This window comes from Vanellus vanellus, assembly GCF_965231255.1.
Source record: "Vanellus vanellus genome assembly, chromosome: 6".
In the NCBI taxonomy this organism is placed as follows: domain Eukaryota; kingdom Metazoa; phylum Chordata; class Aves; order Charadriiformes; family Charadriidae; genus Vanellus; species Vanellus vanellus.
This window is the reverse complement of record NC_138911.1, coordinates 6,264,526-6,289,281: the sequence shown is the minus strand read 5'-3', so window position 1 is coordinate 6,289,281 and position 24,756 is coordinate 6,264,526. Positions and strand designations below refer to the sequence as shown.

Sequence of the window (24,756 nt, the reverse complement as noted above, 5' to 3'; positions counted from 1 at the left end):
ACAAAAAACCATCCACACAAACTAAACAAAAGAAACAAGAAAAATCCTTCTGCAGAGCACTTAAACGATAAAAATAAATCTTTCTGCAAAACATTTATCTCCAAGTTTTTAAAGAGAAGCTATTCCAATTTACGGCTCAAATCAAAAGACGGAGACAGAAAGCAGGGACAGGTTTTTTTTTTTGAAACACTTTGGTGTTAAGAAAAAGAAATCAACCGCAAAAGCATTGAGAAAACAGTGTAGTTAAGAGCAGTGGCAGCTGCTCATGTCCATGTTCAGACCCCAGAGAAGATGATTAATTGTCAGCCATAGTGCAGTGTGTAGTGCCGAGGAATAACGCGCCGGTAAACAGGTAATACAATACATATCTGCCCGGAGCTTTTCCCTGAAACACTTAATAGTGCAGCTGCATCTTTAATCCATAAGCGAGAGATTAACTCGAGTTATTCAGATCCTTAAAAGTAAGCGCAAATGGAATGATCAAAACATCTAAATGCTCAATTCCCATTGAACTTGTGTGTTTACATTTTTACCCTTCAACAGGTTCCACCTTCAGGTTAAACACGCAACTCCTTCAGTTTATGGAGCGGGAACTGCCAGATCCCTTTAAACAAAGACTGGGACAGTAGCGGGAAAACAAGCAAATCCACTTTAATCTGAAAAAAAGATGATTTGAACAAGAGTTCTATCTCAATCCCTCTGGTATCTGAGCCATTGCGAGGCAGGAATGTGTTAACACAAACATTAGATTCGAAGTTCTGGAAATGGAAAGGCTTACCTTCCCCAGATGCTACGGAACCATCCCTAAGCAAGGCTTTAGTGTAAGACAAACATGACATGACTCAGTAAGAAGTGAGGTTTTAGCAGTCAAACTTCCCGGGCTGTTGAAGCACTTAAGAAAAGAGGACAGGGAAGAGGAAGAAGCAGTTAATCCTGCAGAAGGAAATCCCATCTGGCAATTTCTGGGAGAACAGATATGGCATGAGAAGTACAGTCTTGAGATCTGGTCCTCCAAGGTCCTCTTGTTTAGCATAAATGCTGTAGATAAACAATAAGTATGTGTATCTTATGAAAAGCAGCTATTACTGCAAAAAAATACCACCAACGACCGCAACTATTAGGTGGTACAAAACGGGTGGTCAGCACATGAGGATAAACATGCAAAGTCCCATTAGCAAAACGCACTTCCCAGTTACCGTAATTGCTTTGTCTATCCTTTCTAGACTCAGAACTCAATAAGAAAGAATACTCGTCAATGGCATTTGGGTTGAATGAGCATGCTTGTTGTGGAGCTTAACATGCCACGGTTGTGAGGCCACATCCCTACCAGCAAGTCAAACGTTTGTGGGCACAAGCGTGTGATGGTCTTTGCTGTGATGTTGTTAATAATGTGGAACACAGTAAGCTATTCGAATAGTCTCTGGCATGCTGAATGGCCGACACGGTTCTCCCAAGCAAATTCTTCGCACGATTCGGAAATTAACATGGGTCAGCGATTATGAGCCATGAGCTTCAATGGTACCATGCCCTGGCATACACCTGGGTTGGTCCTTTAGCACTACTCCAGAAGATGCTTTCCCCCCCCGTGAGCACCAACACGGTCTCACGTCATGACCAAACACATTCTTGGTGTGATCCTATAAAAACTCCATTCCTGAAAGTTGTAAAGAAGCGTTTTATTTTTCCTCTGCCTTCAGAACACCACCGCTGTTTATGAAGGAAGAACACAGGAAAGCAATGTGGGACAGAGAAAAGGCACATCGGACAAGCTGTGTCTATCCTGTTGCCGTACCTCCTGAAACAGCAGCTCAGTTACATTTGGAATCGGTTATTCATTTCAAACCATTATAATTTAGGCTGAAAATTAAAACCAGGCTAATGGATGATCGTTATGGGTCATGCAGATTAAATAAGTTCAAAACAAAGTAGTAAACAAACCATATTCGTATAAATTTAGAGAATTTGTCTTCTATTGACAACGCTATACAAAGATTATACGCAACTGCAGCAGAAATTTAGAACTGATCCAAAAGGACTTTTTGCTAGAAAATAAATTTACCCTTGGAAGGATGTGTTTCTTTTCATTCTTCCTGTTAAAGAGGGTGTGTTGAACTACCAGTTACATCATTTCTCTATTTCAGATTCCCTCTGAGGAGGGTGAGAATCACAACACGGGAGTTAGAATATGAACATCGAGGGTGAGAATAATATTAAAAGGAGAAAACATTAAAAAGAAAACTCTTAAAGTTACTGCATCCATGTGGTGGAGGAAGCTTCCTCAGATTTCCTCTAAGCTAAGCGTAAGGCAAGAAAAGGAGAGAGAAAGAAGAGAAAAGGAGAGAGAAAGAAGAGAAAAGGAGAGAGAAAGAAGAGAAAAGGAGAGAGAAAGAAGAGAAAAGGAGAGAGAAAGAAGAGAAAAGGAGAGAGAAAGAAGAGAAAAGGAGAGAGAAAGAAGAGAAAAGGAGAGAGAAAGAAGAGAAAAGGAGAGAGAAAGAAGAGAAAAGGAGAGAGAAAGAAGAGAAAAGGAGAGAGAAAGAAGAGAAAAGGAGAGAGAAAGAAGAGAAAAGGAGAGAGAAAGAAGAGAAAAGGAGAGAGAAAGAAGAGAAAAGGAGAGAGAAAGAAGAGAAAAGGAGAGAGAAAGAAGAGAAAAGGAGAGAGAAAGAAGAGAAAAGGAGAGAGAAAGAAGAGAAAAGGAGAGAGAAAGAAGAGAAAAGGAGAGAGAAAGAAGAGAAAAGGAGAGAGAAAGAAGAGAAAAGGAGAGAGAAAGAAGAGAAAAGGAGAGAGAAAGAAGAGAAAAGGAGAGAGAAAGAAGAGAAAAGGAGAGAGAAAGAAGAGAAAAGGAGAGAGAAAGAAGAGAAAAGGAGAGAGAAAGAAGAGAAAAGGAGAGAGAAAGAAGAGAAAAGGAGAGAGAAAGAAGAGAAAAGGAGAGAGAAAGAAGAGAAAAGGAGAGAGAAAGAAGAGAAAAGGAGAGAGAAAGAAGAGAAAAGGAGAGAGAAAGAAGAGAAAAGGAGAGAGAAAGAAGAGAAAAGGAGAGAGAAAGAAGAGAAAAGGAGAGAGAAAGAAGAGAAAAGGAGAGAGAAAGAAGAGAAAAGGAGAGAGAAAGAAGAGAAAAGGAGAGAGAAAGAAGAGAAAAGGAGAGAGAAAGAAGAGAAAAGGAGAGAGAAAGAAGAGAAAAGGAGAGAGAAAGAAGAGAAAAGGAGAGAGAAAGAAGAGAAAAGGAGAGAGAAAGAAGAGAAAAGGAGAGAGAAAGAAGAGAAAAGGAGAGAGAAAGAAGAGAAAAGGAGAGAGAAAGAAGAGAAAAGGAGAGAGAAAGAAGAGAAAAGGAGAGAGAAAGAAGAGAAAAGGAGAGAGAAAAACCCCCACACAAACTAGAAGGAGTCCTTTATGCTTCAAAAAATGTAGGAAAACTAAAGGTCTTTAAAGAAGCCACTGAACAGCAGCGATCACTAATGCACCACTTGATAGAAAAATCTGTAGTCTCTCTCTGAGTGAGGGTACCAGTGTCATTTTTCCCTCTTAGACTGCGCTTGGCTGGGACGTCGCCCAGCTAGCTAGTCCAAACTTGGCCTGCTGGAAAACGCCGTGTTTGTACTACAGATAAGCCGAGTATGAGACTCTCTGTTCCAAGATTTGAAGGAAGCAAAGGCCGAGCTTTTGTTGCTTCTAACAACACTCCCTTCGTGTAAAGAAATGAATCAACGATGCTGCAAACACAGAAATAGAAACAGGCAAAAGCACGTTTCACCCAGTACTTATTGATCTCTATTGTTATATTTCAAGGTACAAATCTTCCATCGTGTTAATTAAGTAGAAGGGGAGTCAAAAAGGTTATTGATAGAGGAATACACAAGATGAAAAGAAATTAGCCGTGAAGCGGTGCCTATGTTGATCATTTTTATGTTCTGCAGAAAGATTATGTGATAAGAAGAGAGGCTGAATGTCTCAGAACCACCATATTAGCACAGTCATTTCTGGTAAAGTAAATCAAAGAGGGCTTCCAGCATCTAAAAAAAAAAAAAAAAAGCAAAATAAAAGGAATTCATGGGAATACATTTCATTAACTAAGTGACACAATGCTGATTTATTTTAAATGATTGACTCCAGAGTCTATCAGTCAGTGACATACACATCACAGGCTCATATCTTTATGGAGACCGTGGATTCATGTTTTCAGTGTTGAAGATGTGCTTCCTCACCATCACTAGACAGTAGCTGTCTCATCACATTCTGGCTTTTGTCCTAAAAAGTCCACATTGGGCTATCAAATTCAGCCAGGGGAAAATTCTGCATTCTGCCTGAGTAAATTTGCCACAGTTTGACAGGACAAATAAAAAAGAAAGGGGGGGGGCGGGGATGTGTGTGTGTGATCTGAGTCTTATTTTTAAAAAAATACAGAGACCAGCTCTATAACTTCATCTATAGTGCAACTGGAAGTCCACTATTTCCACGTTAAGAAAATACTGGAAACCCTAATCTCAATACCAGTCACTTCCGATAATTTGATTAGTAGAAATTCTACAAACAATACTGGTTTTGTACACCAGCCCAAACACTACCAATTACTCTGCCAGTCTGATTTTAGGAAGTAAAATCATGCTAAAGCACACGCAGCGAGAAACCACCTGGTGATACCTCAGTGCCTACAGGTACAAGAAGCAAACCTTGAAGGCATCAACATAAACCAAAAGGAATTTCAGCATTTCCAATGCTGACAGACAGCTGCAAATTGAATGCAAGCTCTTCACGATCATGTTCTTCCTGTTCTACATGTGAAAATAGTAACGAACGTAGAGCTTATCAGTAGCCCAGAAACAGCATGAGAGAGGCCAAATGGGAAAGGCTGAAGAGTAAACAAGGAAGTCAAAACTTAAGGTCCAGTTGTTTTCCAGCCTAAGCCAGCACAAAGCCTCCCAGTTTCTGCCGAAGCTCTCCTGTTTGAAAACTGTGTCAAATTTAATTAATCATCCTGAAAAGAAAGCTGCGGTCAAATCTATTAATGGTTTCTGAGTAATGTGAGAATATAGGAGTAACTGCACCACCGCAGCAGCCTTGACTCCGCGCGCTGCGTCAAAGGAAAGCTGTGCTCACACAGAGCCCTGGTCATTTCAGAGTGTGGTTGCAGAAGTAATAAATCCTCCAACTTTCACCGATTTTTTAGCTAAGCCAACTGCACACCACGTCGTCAGCTTTCACATATTACACCTGGTTCTCCAGTGTTCTTCAAAAGCAAAGTTGGTTATAGAAGGGCATAACCTTCCAGTGTAAGAGTTCTAACATACATCATGTGAATAACTATGCAACATGTCAAAGCAGATACTATGAAAGATACCTTTCACAAATGCATATGATAAAAAATTACCTTTTAATATTTAATTAGTTGATACTCTTACATCAACGGTCAAGTCTGATGACTTTCCTTACAAGTACCAACTTGTGTCCAAGCTAAATAAATGCATTAGACAGTCCAGAAGCAGTAAAGATGGAGAAATATCATGTCACATCTTAGTCACTAATTCTGTTCTTTGTATGCAGTGTCCAGTTTCTCCAGTAAATGCCATCTGAGTTAATTCTGTGGAGCAGAAAGACATTTGTTTTGCTGTACTATTGACTTTCTAGTTTTTTTTTTCTTTTTTTCCAAAGATTTGCTAACATACCCTGCAGTATTACCACGTAGTTTCTGTACATTCAGGATCCCGATACTGTGATAGCAGGAAACACTCCTCATTAACACAGATGCAGAGACAAAAAAATCCAAAGCCCACATTATTTGCTGTAAAAGTGTCACTGAATCTGATAAACTTTAATATAAGGTCTAAAACGCAACACATACATCACAGAAGTGATTTATATAAAGGTTTGTTATTTAAGTAAAAAACTACAATTTTTGCGTTCAACATGCACAAAGCTAGTAAAGTAATTTAAAAATGCCATTGTTTTAAAAGGTATTTTTTTGCAAATCCTCATCCTTTTTCAAGGCTAGGATTGCAAAGACTTTTATAATGTAAAAAGTGTCAAGAATCACAAAAATTCAACTAACACACTGCTGGTGAAAGTCCTTGTTAATGCTAATAGTTAACCAGTTCTCTTCCCTGAAAACTCATTAACTACTGGTTTTCTAACAGAGGGGTTTTTTTTATACTTTTGTTAAAAGAAGCAAGCAAACACACACAGAAAAGAACCCAAACCAAAACACTTTGAGCAGGAAATGTCTGTATTTTGTCATTAAAGGATATAATTTTCACTATTTGTTTCTGTACAACAAAACCTTCGCAAAAAGAAGTGGTCAAACTTCTTGAGGCGGACAAAGATCACAATTCTTCCCACTAAGCCTTATGACATTTAATCTCAGCTACACACATCGAAACACCGATATCAGATTTTAGCCTAAGCAGAGGCTGCAAGAACACGGCAAAGTTAAAATTCGCCTTCAGAACTTCTTGATCATTTAATCTTTTTGACATCTTGTCCAACTACCCATATTTAAAGACCAAGTTCTGATAATTACTTATTGTGTGATTCCGCATAAGATTTGACTGGCACTTTTTGTGTTGGAATTAACGTTTCAGGAAGGAATAATTGACAAAGGAACGTCAAGTTCAGGTTAGAGTATATATGAAGGACACCGATATTGTGCAACTACTATTTACCGGAGAACGTTTTAAGTATTAATTGGTAATTCGAGCCAATGGGACTGCACTTTCAACTTTACATCCCCACGTTGTGCTGCAGCTACCCAAGGCTGACACTGAGGAACGCAGACCCAGGCCCAGAGCTTCTTAAACAAGCGGCCTCAGAGCCAGCGCAGAGGGGGAAACGAAGAACTTCATGCAATCGAGCCGCTCAGAATCCCTTTTCATAGGAAAATTTAGATACGTGACACGGGGCCAACGAGAAGCGCGAGGGCTTTAGACAGCGCTGGGTACCACGCTGCGGTCTTAGCAGCGCGCTGCTCGAGATGACTACTCACCCAGCAGCAATTGCAGGAGCCACATCTTCTCCCCTGACATGGAAATGTCAATAGGAGTTATTTGTCCTCCGGCTTGGAGGCTCGGAGAATTTTTTTTTGAAATTATAAAATGCGACGAAATGTAATTCATACTGTAATGGCAAGAGGAAAATACGAGATAATATTAGGATTCCACTCTCGGGAACAAAATTATCAGCTTGACTCTAAACACCCAAACCCTCCATTTGTTACAAAGAGTTCTTCCAAAAGCTGTTTGCATTTCTTAAGAGAGCTCCGCACAGCAGATTTTGTTCACATCTCATCATTGTCTACAGCGCGAGGAACAAAAGCACACTTGGAGCTGCTTTGGACACTGGGAGCTTTGTTAGAGAACAGAGGAATGGAGTTGGCTTCTTGGTAGTTGCTTTGTGTGGAAAATATACCATTGGATGGAAAAATCATTAAAAACTTTGCAGTCTCGTATTGGCTTCATGAGAGTTATTTCAAGGTTTTAAACGTTATTGGGATTGTGTTTCCTAATATTAATTGCACCCGTAATGAAAGGAAACTTCTGGTCAGGGGTCTTCTCGGGCAGTCTGACAGCAAGAAGCTGCTCTAACGTCTTATAAAAAAAAAAAAAAATCCCGACAATTTACTAATAGAAGCTGGTGTTGCAGAACAAGCCTGCATGAGCTTTGCTAATTAACTAACAAGATGGTGTGTTCGTTCATGTGTTCGAACAGCGTATTCAGGGCTTTTTCTCCTACTGTAGAAAAAAAGATGAATAAGAGAAAATGTTTGCCCTGCTGCCCTGCGTGGCGGCAGAGAGACAGTCCCATGGCAACACTGAACTTGTGGCATTATCATCAGAACTATTTTTGGAGGACAGTTTGAACGAAGCTAATAAGCCAACTTGGAATGCGCGGTAGCTTCCTATTTGTGGCATTCATCTGGTTTTTATATCCCTTATTTTTAAACATCTTCTCAGAAGCCGAGAGGGAACGTTCTGGTGTACGGTTATGTCTTCCCTGCCGCTATAAATCCCGAGCCTGGATGGCGCCCACACCTTTGTTTCACTCGCGCGTGGCACGCGCGGCAGCGAACAAAGGAGCGCTGACAGCGCCAAGCGGTCGCCTTCCCAATCTGTTCGCGAAGAAGTCAACATATGGATATAGGCACTGTGAGTTGTTCCAGGTTTTAACAAGATCTCAAATCGCCGCATAAAATGCTCCGAAAAGCACATTGCCACGAGCTTGGCACATCCAAGAGATTCCTTGGTTCTCTCCCTCGGCTTTTCAGGCGAAACAGCTACCCCGTTTTTTTCACTCCAAGCCGTTAGTTACAAATTCGTTGCTGCGGCGCTATCCGCAAGCACTACTCCAAACAAATCCATTTGCATTTCTATAAAAAAAAAAACCACCCCAACCCTATAAAGTAAAAATCTTTCTTTGAAACTCACTTCAACTGCGCCTTTGCAACAGCTAAAGTTGCTTTATGGTTCTTTTTAAGAGAAAGAGTAACGCTTCAAGTATAGCAATATGAGTAAATGACCACTTTATGGCACCAAAAGCTTCCTTTGATGAAGGAGAAACAGTGAAATTGTCTTTGTACACGTCCTCGCTTCCTCCAAATGACTTCTCACAAGAGTTTCACCATATGATTCAAAGAGACAATATTTACGCTTGCAGTTGAACTTCCCTGTGGTGATATTCTACAGGATTAAAAGTTATGTGTGTCTGCATTACAAGTTTGAGGTAAATCCCCCACCCGAAGCAAACAGGTACGATTCCGTGAATCTGTTCTCAGCTTTACAGCAGCAGCAAACCTTGCCCTTATTCTGCCTACTTTTACAATTGGAGAGATGAAGGATAACACGCTTATCACCTGGAAATCAAAATGGCGCTCAAACTCCAGTACTGGCCTTCCCTTGGGATTTACCAGAGCGTAGCCTGATTCCGTGTATGTTTTTGCTGTTTTATGAAGAGATTACCGATACCCTAAAAATAACTTTCCTGTCTAGAAGTAGAAAGTGTTATATTTTATTCGTGCTGAACTACATCCACTAAGCTTTACAAGGCTTGCCAAATCAACAATATAATTGGCACCATGCACTATTTATTATTAAAAAAAAAAAACAAAACCAAAACAACACAAGCAGCTCTGTAGGGTTTATGGCTCACCGGCTCCTACGTGGTTTTGGGCGCATCAGTCAGGACCTGTTTTCCCAGAAACGCTAAGTGGACCCATAGCTGTGCAAAATGAGAAGGAGCTTTAGCGTTTGATTCTTTTTAAGTGCGGGTCCTCAATCTCTCCACATCTCATTTGTCAAAAAATTGCCTAAATAATAATAATAGAGAAAATTCCTTATTACTGGAGACATTCAGTTTCACATAGATGGCGTACGTCATATCTTGTGTAGTTTTGCCAACTGCGCTCACAAAAAACCGCCTAGGAATATCAACTTCACCCGCCCCTCCTTATTTTTACTTTCTGTGAAGAAAACCAATATTTAAAATACAATTTTGTAGACTTTTTAGAAGAGAAGAGAATAAAAGTTTCCTTTTTTTTTTTTTGAAAGATCAAGATAGAAAGAGAAAGCATGAAAAATATGGAAGTAATTAACATCAGTAGGATCATACCTGTTGGCACCAGCAAAAAAAAAGACATGAAGTGCCTTATTAACGAGATAATCCAGAGTATTAAAAGAGTGGGTTAAGAAAAGTTCAAGTACTAAAAGTTAAACAACTGGTTTTAGGAAAGGAACTGAAGATGGATGTTTAAAGTGTGTGATATACTTGGAAAAAGTTGTCACTCCAAAAGCGAGAGGTGCGAAGTAACAAGCGAGAAAACAGATCCTAAAAATAACAAATAGGCATGCAACGCGAAGTGAAAAGTCACAAGCGAGATGAAACCGAATCAAAAATGTTGATGGACAGATGAGAAAAGTTACCTTTGTGCAAAGGTCAGGAAAAAAAGTTAGGAGTTTGAGCCGAGAGAAAGGCTGTTTCAAGTGCTCTCTATCGAGTACATCAAAAGGGAGAGGACAGTACGTTCTCGTTGTGACGAAGAATGAAAGTAACAGACCCTGTGAAACTCTGAGAAAAAACGAGCTACATAGAAAGAAAGGAATCAACCTTGGTGCCAAAATGTGAATACAAGACTATGAGTCAAATTCCCAGTGTTAGTTATGAGGGTGTTCAGTGAAAATCATGAGACGACCAGAAGCAGCGGTTTGGGAACTTCTGTCTCAGGTGACTAAACTCTGCATTTGTGAAACTGGAGATTGATTTTTCTCAAGCCGAGTGCCATAACTCCCGCAGGACTTCAGTGCTGCTTAGTCAGGTCAAGTGGTAGGATATCCTTGAGGAGGTGCTGGAAACATGGCCAACAAGATGCTTTCCTGTTCTCCTTTCCTCTGAAATAGCAGATACTGATCACTGCCACAAACAGGATACCAAACAAGGTAGATTCTGACCTGAGTCAGTATGGGAATTCCTGTAAGTCCTACGAAGGACAGAAAAGCATAACAGTTACCCGTCTCCCCGCGTTCCCAAATCCCCAGAAGATCAGAAGGAAAGCATATGGCAACCCAAATTCTAACGTTAGGAAACAAGGTTTTTTATAAATAAAAGTAATGCTTATCACGTATAAGTCCGCTGTAACAGATACTACTAAGAGAGAGAGCAGAACATGCCAAAAATACACTGTATTAAATTTTGTGAATTTTGAGGGTGACAAAATTTCTATAAATGGGACGCCTATTTGTACTTTTTTGAACGGCCCTCGCTATTTCCTTCCTGAGGTAAGTGAACAAGCCAGTAGTATATCCTGTGTGAAAAGCCCGTTGAAAACTGCGTCCTTCCAGAATTGAAGGAAAAATGATATAAAAAACCCTCATTCATCACATCATCTAGTTAAATTAGTCAAAGAACAAGGCCAAGTCACTTTCAAGAAGAATAAGATGTCAACATTTGGAATAAACTTCGTTCAATTTAGCTTTGGTGCTCCTTGAATTCTGAAGATTTATGTTCTCCTTGGGTTTTTATAAACAAAAATAAAAAGGGCACATAAATATACAGAGACACAGAGTTCCTTAATCCTGAATGACTCAATCTTTTGTCTTTTTTTAACAGAAAGAAAGAAAACATATCAGTGCTGCCCAGAATACACTTGCTATTTTTACTACTGTTTTATTTCTAAAATAACATTAAGTTTAGTCAATAGAAGTGAGCAGCGACAAGCAGCACCTCATACCAGGCGTTCCGCAGAGCCACAACGAGCCACCAACGCAGACGTCGTAGCAAAACTAGGCTGCTCTTTCCACAGCCCTTTGTTTTCTCGGAGAGAAATTCCAGAGTCCGTGCGTTTTTCAAGACAGTTGTTTGAGAAAACCCACAGATGAATCTAATGATACGCTGGATTGACGTACATCAGAAATCGCCTTTCCAAAAGACTGGTCGTAATCCAGTCTTTAGTCTGCCAAAGTGCTATTGAGTGAAAAAAAAAAAAAAAGCCGTTTTGGCTTGGCAAGGCCCTCTATTAATTAATTTTTTTGCCTCTTTAAAGCTGCACTAGCGGAGCTTGCCTTGGTGAGGGATCCTGGAAGAGAAAGCGTGCAGACCTTGTGTGTCTCACCCTTTGGCAGAGCAGAATCAGACAGCGGAGATCTGGGGGATAAATCTATGACATAGCAACATGAGATTTTGATGGTGGTTCACTTAAATAATTCATTAGTTGCCTTGTTCAGGTTCAGCAGAACGGTGTTAGGGTGAAGGAAAGATTGAGTAAACTGATACCCCTACAAAGGTGTTTTCCTTGAATATTTTATGATCTTTCCTCGCAGAATTGAAGACTTTGGAATGGAAAGAGATGTGGGAGCAGCTTTGGAGTGTCAAAATCAAAACGTTTGGAATATAAAAGGCAAAGATATACCAAGATGAGATGAGAAAAAGCTTGCAGTGTGAGATGACTCAAGTTATTTTAGTGAGTTCCTGGAACTCTGGTATTTAGTCCTTTTTCTCCATGCCTAGGTAGGGAAAGCAGAAATCAGTTTTAACCTCTTATTCACAGTCCCAGTGCCATGGACAGTATGATGGACCTGTTATTTCTTATCATAGAAGGAAAAGGACGGGAGAAACCAAAGAAATTAAGGAAAAGCGTATTTAAAACAGCTACCAGAAGGAAACCTTGCAGATACATGCAAGTAAGAGAGAATTTCCTTTCTAAAAGGCAGTACAAGAAAATTCTTTGTTTCAAAATACGCAAGAAAAAGGCACTGTAGAAAGTAGCTTGCTCTTTAGGACTCGGGTAAGACTGATACAGTTCATCTTAAACGTTGATCATTCTGTTCCTTTGAACAAAATTCACTAAACATATTTTACTACCTATCTTGTTAGCAACATTCTGAAATAATTAATATTAGAAGCTGATTACGAGTTTTCATAAAGCACGCTGCATTACAGAGCAAAACAGAAGTATAGCAGCAAAATAAGGAAGGCTATCGCTTACTTAAAAGATTTCGGATACAGGATGTAATTTAGGATGCTGTTTTGCAGCGCTATTTCACTGTGATACACGAAAGAACTGATGTATTTTAGAAATGTTCAGTCAAAGTGTTAAAACAGAAACCTGAAACTAATTCTCTTTACAGAAAGTATGCAGCCAGAGAGGTGGTACTGGCTCAAGACGCTGATGTATTTGGACCCAAGTGGCTTCCCCACACCCCGCCAAAGGCAGGAGCACAAATATGATAAGGATCTAAATAATTACTAATACTTTTGCATATATAAATACATAATTCCTCGAGATACCATCTCAAATTATTATTTTACCAGCAAACCAGCACATTTTAGAATTGAGACTAATAGGCAGCCAAGTTCTTTCTCACTGTGTGCTTTTGGAAAAACACACTTGTCTCTTCCAGCACCACTCAAAACTCTTTCTATTTATAACATTCAGCTGCCTGTACAGATAACTCTGTGTATAATTCTCTCTCTCCCATGATGTCCCTTCTAAATATTACTAAACGTGTTTTCAGGACGTTTTGTTGTGGTTTTTTTTTTTTTGTTTTGTTTTTTTTGTTTGTTTGTTTTGTTTTTTAATCAGATTAATTTGATCATATTACAATACTGATATAAATACCACAAAGGTCTAGAAAATCTGCTAGAGTTTCTAAGCATTTATGATGGTGGAACAGAAACCCATGTATAGGTTGATTTATTAATACAAAAGTAGAACACAATTGTAAGCAACAGCTTATAGAGCATGTACTACATGACATCCTTTGTTTCCTTGTTGTATACTGTCTAGACAAACCTATCTGGTCTTATAGTAAAGTCCGTGTTCAGACATGGCATACAAATGTATTCTGCATCACCAGAGGAGCATCCTTTACTTATCACCGAAGCTATCGATACGTGGCCGTCAGTCCGCTCTACTTATAACTACTTATGACCTTCAGACGGTTCTTTTAAGACACGTTGTTATCACAGCACAAAGATGCGTATCCCCAGACTTAAATTTTTAGGAAACCTTAAGTACCTCAGTGACCTGCCCATCCACACTTAGTCATCTGGCATCCTACATTACACTGGAGACCCGGTTGTCAATTTACGCTCATTATTCAAGAAGAAAAGACTTAAGCATACAGACTCACTTCTTCTCACAACTGAAACACGAGCGTTTCATTGCTGCATTCAGGCTTTGCAGGTGTAAGATAACCTGTGTTATAGGAAGGCTGTTCAAACGCGACTCTTGCGCCCTTTTTTTGACCTTTGTTACCAAGTCCGCACTGATTTCTTTTGCAAGTGCTGACCACCTTTCAAATTAGGGAAAGTTTTAGTAATAGCCACGAGTGCAGCATATTCTTTGTGTAGACATACTTCATCTATTGCTACTGAGGGAATTTGGGAAATAAAACCCCACGATTATAAATCATTAGAGCGTCTTTACTCAGAGCTAGTTGACCTACCCCACTCTCGAATTGAAAGTAAATAGCTCATTAGAGGAAGGAAGAGAGCAGAAGAGAAATGTTGCCTCTGGGAAAAATTAGATTTCTATATCCAGCTTAGTTTCCATTTATTGTAGCCACGTGAGGATAGAAGTCATGACCCCCGGGGGCAGAGGTGAACGCCTCAGTACATTCGGCCTCTCTGCACTCTCCGAACTATTCACTAGCTACAGGCTCATTTTCTACATTATGAATGAAATTTTGGTACAGAAGGTAGTGCCAAAGAGAGAAAGATCTCCCAGTTGCGGATCGTAGTACATCTTTACGTTGAATAGCAAAAAACCTGACTCTCGCTGGTACTGAAGTCTCAGCTCGGCTGAAGACATACCGCGTACCCGAGTCCCCACCTCCACACACACACGAACAGATACTCTTCCCCTCCACCTGCAATCACCACACAATACCCCCACTTCGTCTTCAAAATTGGCAACATTCTACTTATGGTGAGGTGGACAAAGTCTGCCCCCAAGGTAAAGTTAGAATTAAAACATAAAGTTATCCTTCAGACATAGTGATATACCTTCTGCTGCGTTAAGGTTAGGAGACTGCTAACAACTTATATTTCTGCTCTACTGCTGGATTAATTATGTTTCTCAGTGGCTTTCAACTAAATGTTGGCTTGGCGTGACGTAACTAGTAGAGGGATTATTTCTGAATATTAATCTTCCTGCCAGGAATCTCTCAATTGCTTCTTGAAATGACGGAAAAATGCTTTTCTTGACCTTTTGTTTTATATGAGAAAACAGAAGAGAAGTAGAAAGACAGCACCTAAACTTTGCGCAAAGATTACTTTTAGGTTTTTCCCACCTACGTTAGTGTAGGTGTTTCAAGTCCTGATTCTGCATCGCACTGCAGCCTCCTACAGACCTCACTTGAAGACGGGGACTTCACTTGGGTCCTAACCATGAGACAGAATATCCTGTGTATTACGTCTGCCTCCTTCTTGCTTTCACTGTAGAATCCTAGTGGAAGTAATTAAGGCAAATTGGTGGCGTGGTACAGATTTATGCACAAAGCTACAACTTATTTATTCAGTTCCCTGGACGGAGCGATGCATCCATGACTGAAGCACTTCAAAATTTACATAACAAGAAAATTTCATTCAGCAATTAAACGACCTTCTAAAGTCTATAAATAAGAAACGGGTTTAGCAGATTTTCAGTAAGCAGAAGTATTTGGATGTTTCAGGAATAATGGAAATCTATTCAGTTAAAGAATGTTCACATGGGGCTTTGCAATCAAAAAAAAAAATTAAGTAAAGCTGTAGAGTATTTTGGGAGTATTTTTTTCAGGGGGGGGTGATGTAGCGAAGTGTCTGGACAGGTTGCCGAGAGGGATAAGAGCAAGCACTCAGGGCTCAGTCTGCTGCTGCCTCTCTTAGAGCCGTCTTGGAAAGGGAAAGAGGGGCAGACACCTGTAGGGAAGTTTGGTAAACCCCCCCACATTCTGATGTCTAGAAAGGGACTGCTCTTCTGACTCCCAAAGGCTCCCCTACCCCTCAAGCTCTGCTAAAATAGAAAAATACATACCAATATATGCCTGCTACGTTGATGGTCTTGAACATAAAACACTAAATACTTGCAAGTATTTACTCAGTTACGTCATCTTTACCCAATAACTCCCTTTTTCCTCTCCCTGGGCACCCTGTTAGCCTAGTTGTGGTTTTTTGTCCCACGTGGATTAAAGCATTTTGCAGGAATATGTCCTTAATTTTTTTAACCCTTTTTAGTTGCTATGAGTTTAATACTTCTTTTTGTTCCTTTTGTACCCTCATACAGCATATGGGTGATTTCTAATACATAAATAGACCGGCAGTATAAGTAACTTCTGAAACATAGCAACTATTCTCTCAAAAATAACTTTCACATCCCTTCCTCAAAAAACTTAACAGTAAAAGAACCACAAAAAAGGCAGGAAAAAAAAAAAAAAAAAAGTGTTTCTCTAGTCTTGTACCGTTCTACTAAAAGTCAGAGTCAAAACTGTGTGATTTAGTACATGTCTCGTTTCAGGACAGTTTGAGTGCTGCACTCTGACCCCACCACAACCAGTCAAGCTGCCAAGACCTTACTTATGGCTCACGTTAGTTGGGTTTTGTTTCTTTTTTAATATATATTTTGAAGAGGTTTCTTTATTCTAGATCAGGAGTTATTTGGACAGACCATCTCTAGGAACATATTACAGAATTTACGTAGAGAAAGGCTTTGGGTATTATTTGTCTTCCAGTTGTAAACCAAAGATTAGGAGATAAAGGCCATTACCGCAGGTTGAATGTTTTCAGTCATTTCCAGGCTAATAAGAGATGAAGCAGAACAGCCTCTATCAGGGATAATAAGGTTTAAATCTGCACAAATATTTACAACTGGAATATTCAGATTAACTTTGCTGCCTGTGAGAAGTCTGACCAGCAAATCCTCCAGGCCCTGGAGGAAGTTCTACCCTGGCAAATCCAGAGATCCGGTCCTATTATTTCTATATCGCGAGTAGCTTTGTCGTCCATGGGTGAAGGCAAATTGCTGTAGCTGCAACACTGGCATTCATGTTGTCATGTCGCATTAAAGATTCTTTGCAGGATAAGTAGCAAGTAAATCAAAATAAGCTTTATTTTCTTAAAGATAGCTTGGCATCTCTAAAACCCCATCAACCCCACGTTATTCGCTGTGTCTTCGGGTATCACTGCTCCATTCAAACTTTCACCCAGAGCGCAGGCAACCCAAATGCTGTGGAAACCAACATTGGCATCCATCTGCTCATGGAGCGTTCATCAACTGAGCTCGGTCACGCATTTGGGAATTTCATCTTTTGGAACAAAAGTCTCAGTGTTACACTGCAAGCGATAAACTCCCGAAGATTTCAATAACGCTCTGCATGGAAGAAGTCTGTATTCTACACACAGAATGTTAATTTAACAATACTGTTGTTCTTATTACATTGCTGTTGTGTTATTACTCTCCGCAATATATTGACATATCTGCAGATCCCGAACAAAAATGCCTCAGGACTGGTACTTACATCAGAATTGAAAACGGAGCAATATGCAGAGAGTTATGCTTATTTATAACAACATTATTTCTTATTTAAGAAGAGAGATGTAGGAAAGTAATTTAACATTTACATCCTATTGCAATGGGTTTGGTTAAAGCACGTACAAAGAAACACAGTGTTTTCCTGTCCCAGCGACTCTGAATAGACATCAACTTTTCTAATAACATTTCCAATTTCCATTCCAAGAACATCAGGCTGAATTTCAGGATACCACTTTACTGTGTCAGAGTATTCATTTTTCTGTATTTGCACCGTTAGGTGTGATGCTTAAAATTAACACATCGGTACTATAAGAAGAAGAGTTTTTCTTAAATTATTACCTCTTTATATTGAAATATCTGCTTTATATACAAACTATTAAAGTACAAGAACAGAAAAAATAAATTTTAAGCAACAAACCTCATAACCCAACTGACTATGTGGACAGCAGAGTGAAGAAGAACGACATGTACTTCTCTGTAGCTACTTTTTTGTAGGTTCGCACTGAGTATTTATGTTTTCATAGCTTATGTACTTTGTACTACATTTTTTTTGTGATTTGAGTGATTTTAGTGAAGAGTTCTTTAAGCCCTTTTAAAAAAATACACGTTGGAAATCGAAAAAAGCGTATTGAGCCTAAACGTAAGATTCCCGAGGCTGAAACTGTGGAGGGCGGTGCCCCGTGGGGCTGAGGAGCCAACACTAGCAAACCTCAGTGCAGCAGAAATGTTGATTTCATTGAAGATTTTCACACTATTATTGCTATCTGAAAATAAAAAACCCTACCCTGAATTCAAAGAACACGATTTCAGTTTCTTCCCATAGCTCAAAGTTTTTGTTTTGCTTATGAAACATCATTGTTGGGAAATAGTCTACTCATGAAGAAATAGGGTCCATCATTTTGTATAAGCAAAAGCTGTTAGTTTTTATCAATCACCATGGCTGAGCAAGTAGAAGTTCCTTTTAGGAAATGACATGTGGAAGGCAAATAAAACTTATTTACACTGTTCCATTTAGACTTCAGCCAACACAACACTGGAAACTACAAAAAGCTTGCTTATTTTAAACACTGGTAAAATAAATGCATCACAGAAAATTTTAGAAGGCAAAAGATGAGATTGCATTTGCTTTAAGTCATCCTTCCCAAACCCCCAAAGTACTAAGACAATATATCAGCATTTTTTGATTCTACCCATGGTGCAAAAATAAAACCAAAACAGTTCTCAAACTCTGCCAACACATTTATCAAATGGTGCTTACTCGCACTGTTCCTGTTTTAGGTAAACAGTGTTTGCAACAAGTATTTGCAAGACATAATTCTTTTTAAAAGAAAATGATTATTTTTCCAAACGGAGGAATCCTAACAAGGAGATTTGATTTTTTTTAATCTCTTTCCTGCAGGACTCGGAATGGTATAGTTCCACAATATGCTGCTGGTGCTGAAAGCTCATTTTACTCTTGATTGACTGGGTAAGTTAGAACAGGTTACTTTGATAATTTAGGGAACATAGCAAAGTATATCAGCTGGCCCAAGCATAAACGCTTTAGTGGCACTTCTTCGGGGTGGGAGGGGTAATTTTGAAGTTATAGGATCCCAGGGGAACAGACAGACACTTGCTTCCTGACCTGCTAACGTACGAGACAAACTTTCAAAAGTGCATCTAACTGAGAAAATTCTGGGTTAAAAAAATTTAGTGAAGGCTTTACAGGAAGTTCAATTAGAAAATTTCTACTAGGGAAAGCACAAGTCATCTGCTTTTCTTGAAAAAGAGAAGTAGCATAACATCCCAACCATTTGACCATTTCAATGTGTAAGAACTGAATTTATAAGCAACAAAAAAAAATGTTCCAAAAGTTTTTTATAGAGTTACAAATATCAAAGTTTTTTTTACATATTTACCTACTTTAGTAAATTGAAATTTACGGTCTTCTACTGCAGGTTGGTTGTCCTGTCACAGCATAAAGTGTCACTTACATTCAGATATTCCCCATTTCTTTTGTCTGAACTTTATTCCGGGGATCATAAGTGAGTGCCAACACGATCAAAATGAAATCCCTTGGGAGTTGTGCGAGTCAAGATACATATTTAGTTCACAAGAAATCAGAGTAGTCATTCATAAAAGGTATTTCCCAGATGAATGACCATCCAATACTTCAGAAGGCTTTAAGGGCATAACTGATGTTCCATTGTTTAACTGCAGATGTATCCTCTTGGTTATATTAGACAATCCAAGGCAGCTACACTCTGTATTTTTCATGACTATGAATTTTCAGAGAGATTAAGGTTTCATGATGCTTATTTAATGGACGTTTTTGGGGACCTATTCTAGCTATATGTAACGTCTGTCACAAAATAAAAACAATAAATGAGCCACCACGACCATTAACAAAAAAAAAAAAATAATATTACAGCATATGCAGTTCCCTGGACTTCACAAGCCCTGATGTGATAAAAAACACCAATGAAAAGCAGAAGGTGAGCCCCAGTGCTAAACACTAGAGAGCACAGCCTATATACGCACCTTGCAAAGTCTAATACCGGAGCAGCTGCTGGGGCTGCTCGAACTTACTCAAAAACTATGTCATCTCCTGTGGAAAGCTCATCTTCCAGGTAATGCAAAGGTAACAATCTCTGGGACTCCAGCAGTGCCCTATGCGCCAGAGCGTTCAGGATTATTTCTTAAACAGACATATGTTCTACCCTTTATCCGAAGTAAAAATGACTTCATATATTGCATGCGACAGCATCGGATCCTCCGTTTTCCTTATTGGGTCTTACAGTTTACTTGCAACGTGTTACATGAGTAAATAGGCACAGTTTTGAGGAAATAGTTTATATAAATGCATGCTTACCAGCTGGCGCAGAAAGCGAGCAGTGAAGTTGGAAACCATGATAATCAGCACACGATTCACTGAATTTGCTTTCCTGAAAATCTGACTTGGAATCCTTCTTGCTCTCCCTCGCATCTGAAGAAAGCTTATCCAGTTCAATTATCACAGCTGACATGGTAAGATAGCCTCAGTAGCACTCAAAATAAAACCAAAGCTGAACAAAAGAAGAAGCCACTTTAAAGTTCAGCTTCCCCAAACTTGCAGTCTGGGGAAAAATAACTTCCTATTACCAAAAAAAAAAATAATAAAAATCCCCAAACTGTGAAAGTGCAAAATGTTTTTAAGGCAGTGACTGAGCAACTGCATTTCCAAGAAGCTGTTCTTCCAGCTCTGCAGCTTTTCCTAAATATTGCAGCTTTTCTCTAAGGTAAAAAAACTGCTACTTTAAAAAGTTGTTCTGTTCTTGCAGTGACAACAATATTATGGCATTTCTGTGTAGCTGCTACAAAAATAGCAAGAATAAGCAGAGACATCTGTATGTCTGCTAAGTTGCGGGCTCACTAACTTTGTTTGGAGTCCAATTCACATTTTGTTACCCACTGGTCCAGCTGGGAGGGGCTAAGCCATACCAATGGGAACAAGTGCATCCCGCACGCCAGCCCAGCGGCGAGCCCGGCAGCTGGAAGCGACTTGTGCCACAGTCCTGTCCCCTCGGTGAACACTCCGGTCTTTCTCCGGGGCGCGTTAGGAAGATAAACGACCACAGGCTACATCATTCCTTGAGAACAAGTGTAGTAAAGAAATGAGGAACCATTTCTTAGAGCCTTGAGTTGAAAAAATTTCTTTCTAGGGAAAGCAGTGCTTTTAAATATTAAGCAGTTTGAGGTTTTTTGGTTTGGTGGTGGTTTTTTTTTTTTTTTTTTTCCTCCCCCCCCCCCCCCCCCTTTCCTTAGATGCAAGTAAAGCTCAACAGAACTCAAGACAACATACTGATGCGTTTCTTTCCAGGCTCTGTCCCACCAGCCAGCCCGAGAGGACGCTAAGCAGTGCCGAGAGAGTCACCCACTGGCGACGGTGGGAAACTACACGGCCGCGAAAGGGCCGGAGCGGAGCCGGGTGATGCTCGGGGGGGGGGGGGGGGTTGGGGGGGTGGGGGGGCTGTAAGGGCACTGCCGGCTCTGAATTTCCCTCTAAGAACATCAGAGCTGATAAAGCTTGAATCGTCGTTTATGAAAACGTACCAACACAGGAGTTTTTCAGTAGGAAAATTGCCAGACCTTAGCTGGAGAGAAGGAGACACGGTGATTTCTCAGCTATGAGCTCCCAATCGCTTTCTTACCTTCTCTTTGCTCAGTGGGAAAGAGGAGTAAATAATACAAGAAGAAACCTATGCAGCCATGCAGCTTTTACTACGTAGTCCCTCGTCCTGCAACAACAGGACAAATCTGAAATCTCTAAAAGCAGCTGAGTAGAAGGGAATGCTGAGGGCTGGCCCTGCTAACGTGCCTCGGGTTTAAACCGAGCTGCTGATGGTACCCTCACTCTCTGTCCAAGCAGGGAGAAGGTAGGATCCCACGCGCTAGCACAGGAAAGACATCCTCAACCAGGGCCCAGCCGTTAAAAAAATAAATTAAAAAAAAAAAAAAAAATCAAGGCACCAGTGGGACACTTTGTTAAGTTAAGGGAATTGATAAGAGGTGATTTCTAGACGCATTACAACGACAGCAAGGAACCCAAGGAAGGTAACGAGGCTAACAGTAATAAGCACAGCAACATGGAAACGGGACGGAAAAATCAACCACAGGGGCAGTTTTTCCAGGAGGACAGCAATAATGTGGCAGTTGTCTGTTTTTCATTTCACTTCAATTAATGCACGTTCAGGGGTAGGAAAAAGGCAGCTTGGTCAAAGTGTCACAACAGTTAAAAACTTTAGAAATGGTTATATAACAGGGAAAACAAATGAATTGTTATATCGTTTGGAAGGCAAATCCAGCACCGCTCACACCAAGAAAGGGAAAGGAAATATCAGCAAAGCAGACTTGCATTGCATCCTCTTTTCAATAGTTTTCTATTTCACTTTGTCTTAAATACGTAAAGTCTAGTTATGCAACTATTGTAGGCTGAAGTAATCTGATATTGTCTTCTTAAAGACATTTTCCCCAAATGAAAACGCTGGCTGATAATTTGTTGGAAATTTTAAAGGAGGTAATGGTCCTATCAGTGTATCCCACACAAAATCCATAGCTTAAATTACACTTCCCTATTTATAAGTAAGCAAAAGTGGTATTTTACATGGAGTTGTTACATAACTAAGACCAGTATATCAAAATTGTAGGGAAAGCTTATACACTAGTGATAAAGCATCACAAATACCCAGAGGGAGAAGCATTCTTCCAATGTTCAGCATGTTAAGAACTTTACACTATCCTTAGCTAGGTTCTTGTAGCTTTTCCTGGGTACGTTTTTCCTGGGTGCATCCTCCTTTACAAATCCTTATCTAAAGGTTTTAGTTGCTCTAATGATATTAATCTCAATGTGATGTGATGTAAAAGTGAAGTATCTCATTACGATTGCTGCTGTTAAGTTTCCCATGTACCTCTGAATATGTAAATCAGTCAAGGGCATATTAAGTCTTTAGCAGTCTGTGACCATTCCTTCATTTCCACAAGTGGGTTTTTTCCTCCTTGATTTTATGCATTAACGCATATATGACAAAAGAGACGGTACTGTTCCTTGGCAATTTAGACAATCCCCTAACTGTTCTATTCTCACTCTCTGTATATATATATATATATATGTATACACACACACACACACACTATAGCATATGCAAAAATCCTGAAATGCCAACCAACTCTGCTGAAAGGTAATGGGCATCCTTTAAGATGGAGAAAATGACAACATACTGTAAAGAATTTTTTTTTTTTTTTTTAATTTCCAACCCTGTGGTTGGAAATTATCCTACTGGTGATAAACGATAAATCCATACTTTTTGTTGGTGGTCAGAGGAAGACCTGAAAGGCAGCGAATGCCTATAGACCTTTCCCTCACGCTACAGCAAACCAGAGGTGTTGGGTCAATCACTGCATCTGATTTCCCCTTGCAGAGCTAATCCAGCCTGGGAGCAGCTGGAGCCCTGTTTCATCTGGCACATCCGCTCTTTTTTCCATGTCACAAATAGATATTAATACTTGGAACCTGAGCTATTATGTGCTTTTAATATCATCTTATTTTTCAAGTGGTTTTGAGTTCTTCTGTTTCATCCTCCCTCCCCTATCAAAGCACTTTTGGCAAGATATCGAAAAAAGATTTTTGTAAATATCATGGGAACATAAGTAATTTTCAGAACTTTATTTAGGTGCCTAAAACCACACGTATATGGTACCTAACCAAGCCAAAAGCACCAGAACCTGCTGTTCCTCCAAACTCCACATACACTATTTGACTACTATTATGAAGACGCTCCCTAAACAATAATTACTTTTAATAAATCTGGTTGTTCGACACTTACGTGCATTTTTTACTGATTTTCAATTGTCTCATGCTTCTAAATATCTGCCATATTTGAAAACACGCCTGTGTCCCCAAAGCGTCAATATTAGCATGTTGCGAAATGTACCTGACAGTAGCATTCATACCACCGACTTTTTTTTTCCTAGAGGTAAGAAATTTAAAGATGCTAAGCCATTCAGCTTTTAGGATGCCGAAGTACGTTAAATTTAATTCATAGAGTTCTGTTGTAAGAAAGATTGATGTCAAACTGAATTTTCCAACAAGTACGAAAAAGCAGAATCACATTTTCAGGGGGTTTGGGGGGGATTTTGTGGGTTTTGTTTAATACAAGAGAAGTGACAGTTTATACTGTGAGTAAAAAGTGTTATTACCACTTTCCTTTTGTCCAACACTTCAGTGTTTAGGAATTGATGTAACGGATGACCCAAGCTTAACGACCTCCTCTGCTTGGACTGAGTTGTGTCCATTCCCAGTCACTGCTCTAAAATATTATAGTCTTGTTGGGGAATGAGTGTGGAACGCCGAACCTCTCTTGTCATAACCATTTGAACTACAGATAAACAAATGTTAAAAACAACAGAGGAGCAAAAGATAACACCTTCCCAGAACAGGGCTGAAACTAACACAGAATTAAATTTATTCTCTTCTGCTGTGATCCAACTAATATTTGCTTACGTTACAAGGTGGAAATGCTCCAACAGTTGAGAAAATGGGAAACAGCCTACAGATTTTGTTGGCTGGCATCTGCTCAAAAGTGCAGTATCTTCATTTGAATGCATATTCAGCACCAGGGGGGAAGCAAATATAAGTGTAGGATATCGCTCGCCTCCCGTATAACTCGTAACCATAGCTGAGTGTATTTTTAAGCACACAAACCCTACTCGAACAGCAATTTGCAAGGCCTCAGCAGTGAAGCCAAACGATTAAAGTCAACAAAAGAGCAGAGGCTTCAGTGCACTCAAAGGAAAGAACTGGGTTTGGCTGCACGTTTTTGGGAAGGATGAAACAAGGTGTGCGAGAGAAGCATTAAGACATGCATTTATTGATAAGTTCCATGAATTTGTCTCATTCCTAGAAGTGGTTGTTGACACAACCTGGAACTGTGAAAAGGAGAGAAGAAAAAACCTTCTGAACTCCTACCAAAAAAATCTAAATATGCAAAGTATAAAAAAGGTCAAGCCCTTGTTCCTAGTTTAGGCAACTGTCACCCTCATCAACAGTTTCAGTCCCACAGACAACAACGACCCACCACACCAAGGGTCAGATTGAATTTCTGGATCCTTCACTCTGCACGAGAGGAAAAAAAGATCTGACCCAAAATGTCTTTGCCTAGTTGTCTCCTTCCCAAAGCTGTTGCCTAGAGCTTCAATAGAGGCAGAAAGCTGAATGAAAATAGGTAAGGGAGACGCAGAAATAGTTGGCCTATATACGTACT

General features: G+C 39.7%; 1 protein-coding gene across 1 annotated transcript in view; it reads right to left on the bottom strand.

Annotated features, from left to right (window-relative positions):
• ANO3 (anoctamin 3) overlaps positions 1 to 19,983 on the bottom strand; it is a gene marked incomplete at its 5' end in the record, with an annotated part of 206,838 nt that extends 186,855 nt beyond the window's left edge. The window contains one exon of the mRNA XM_082485182.1: positions 19,830 to 19,983. Within this exon, the coding sequence (XP_082341308.1) occupies positions 19,830 to 19,983 (154 nt within the window). The remainder of the gene's footprint in view (positions 1 to 19,829) is intronic.
• Between the last annotated feature and the right edge of the window lie 4,773 nt (positions 19,984 to 24,756).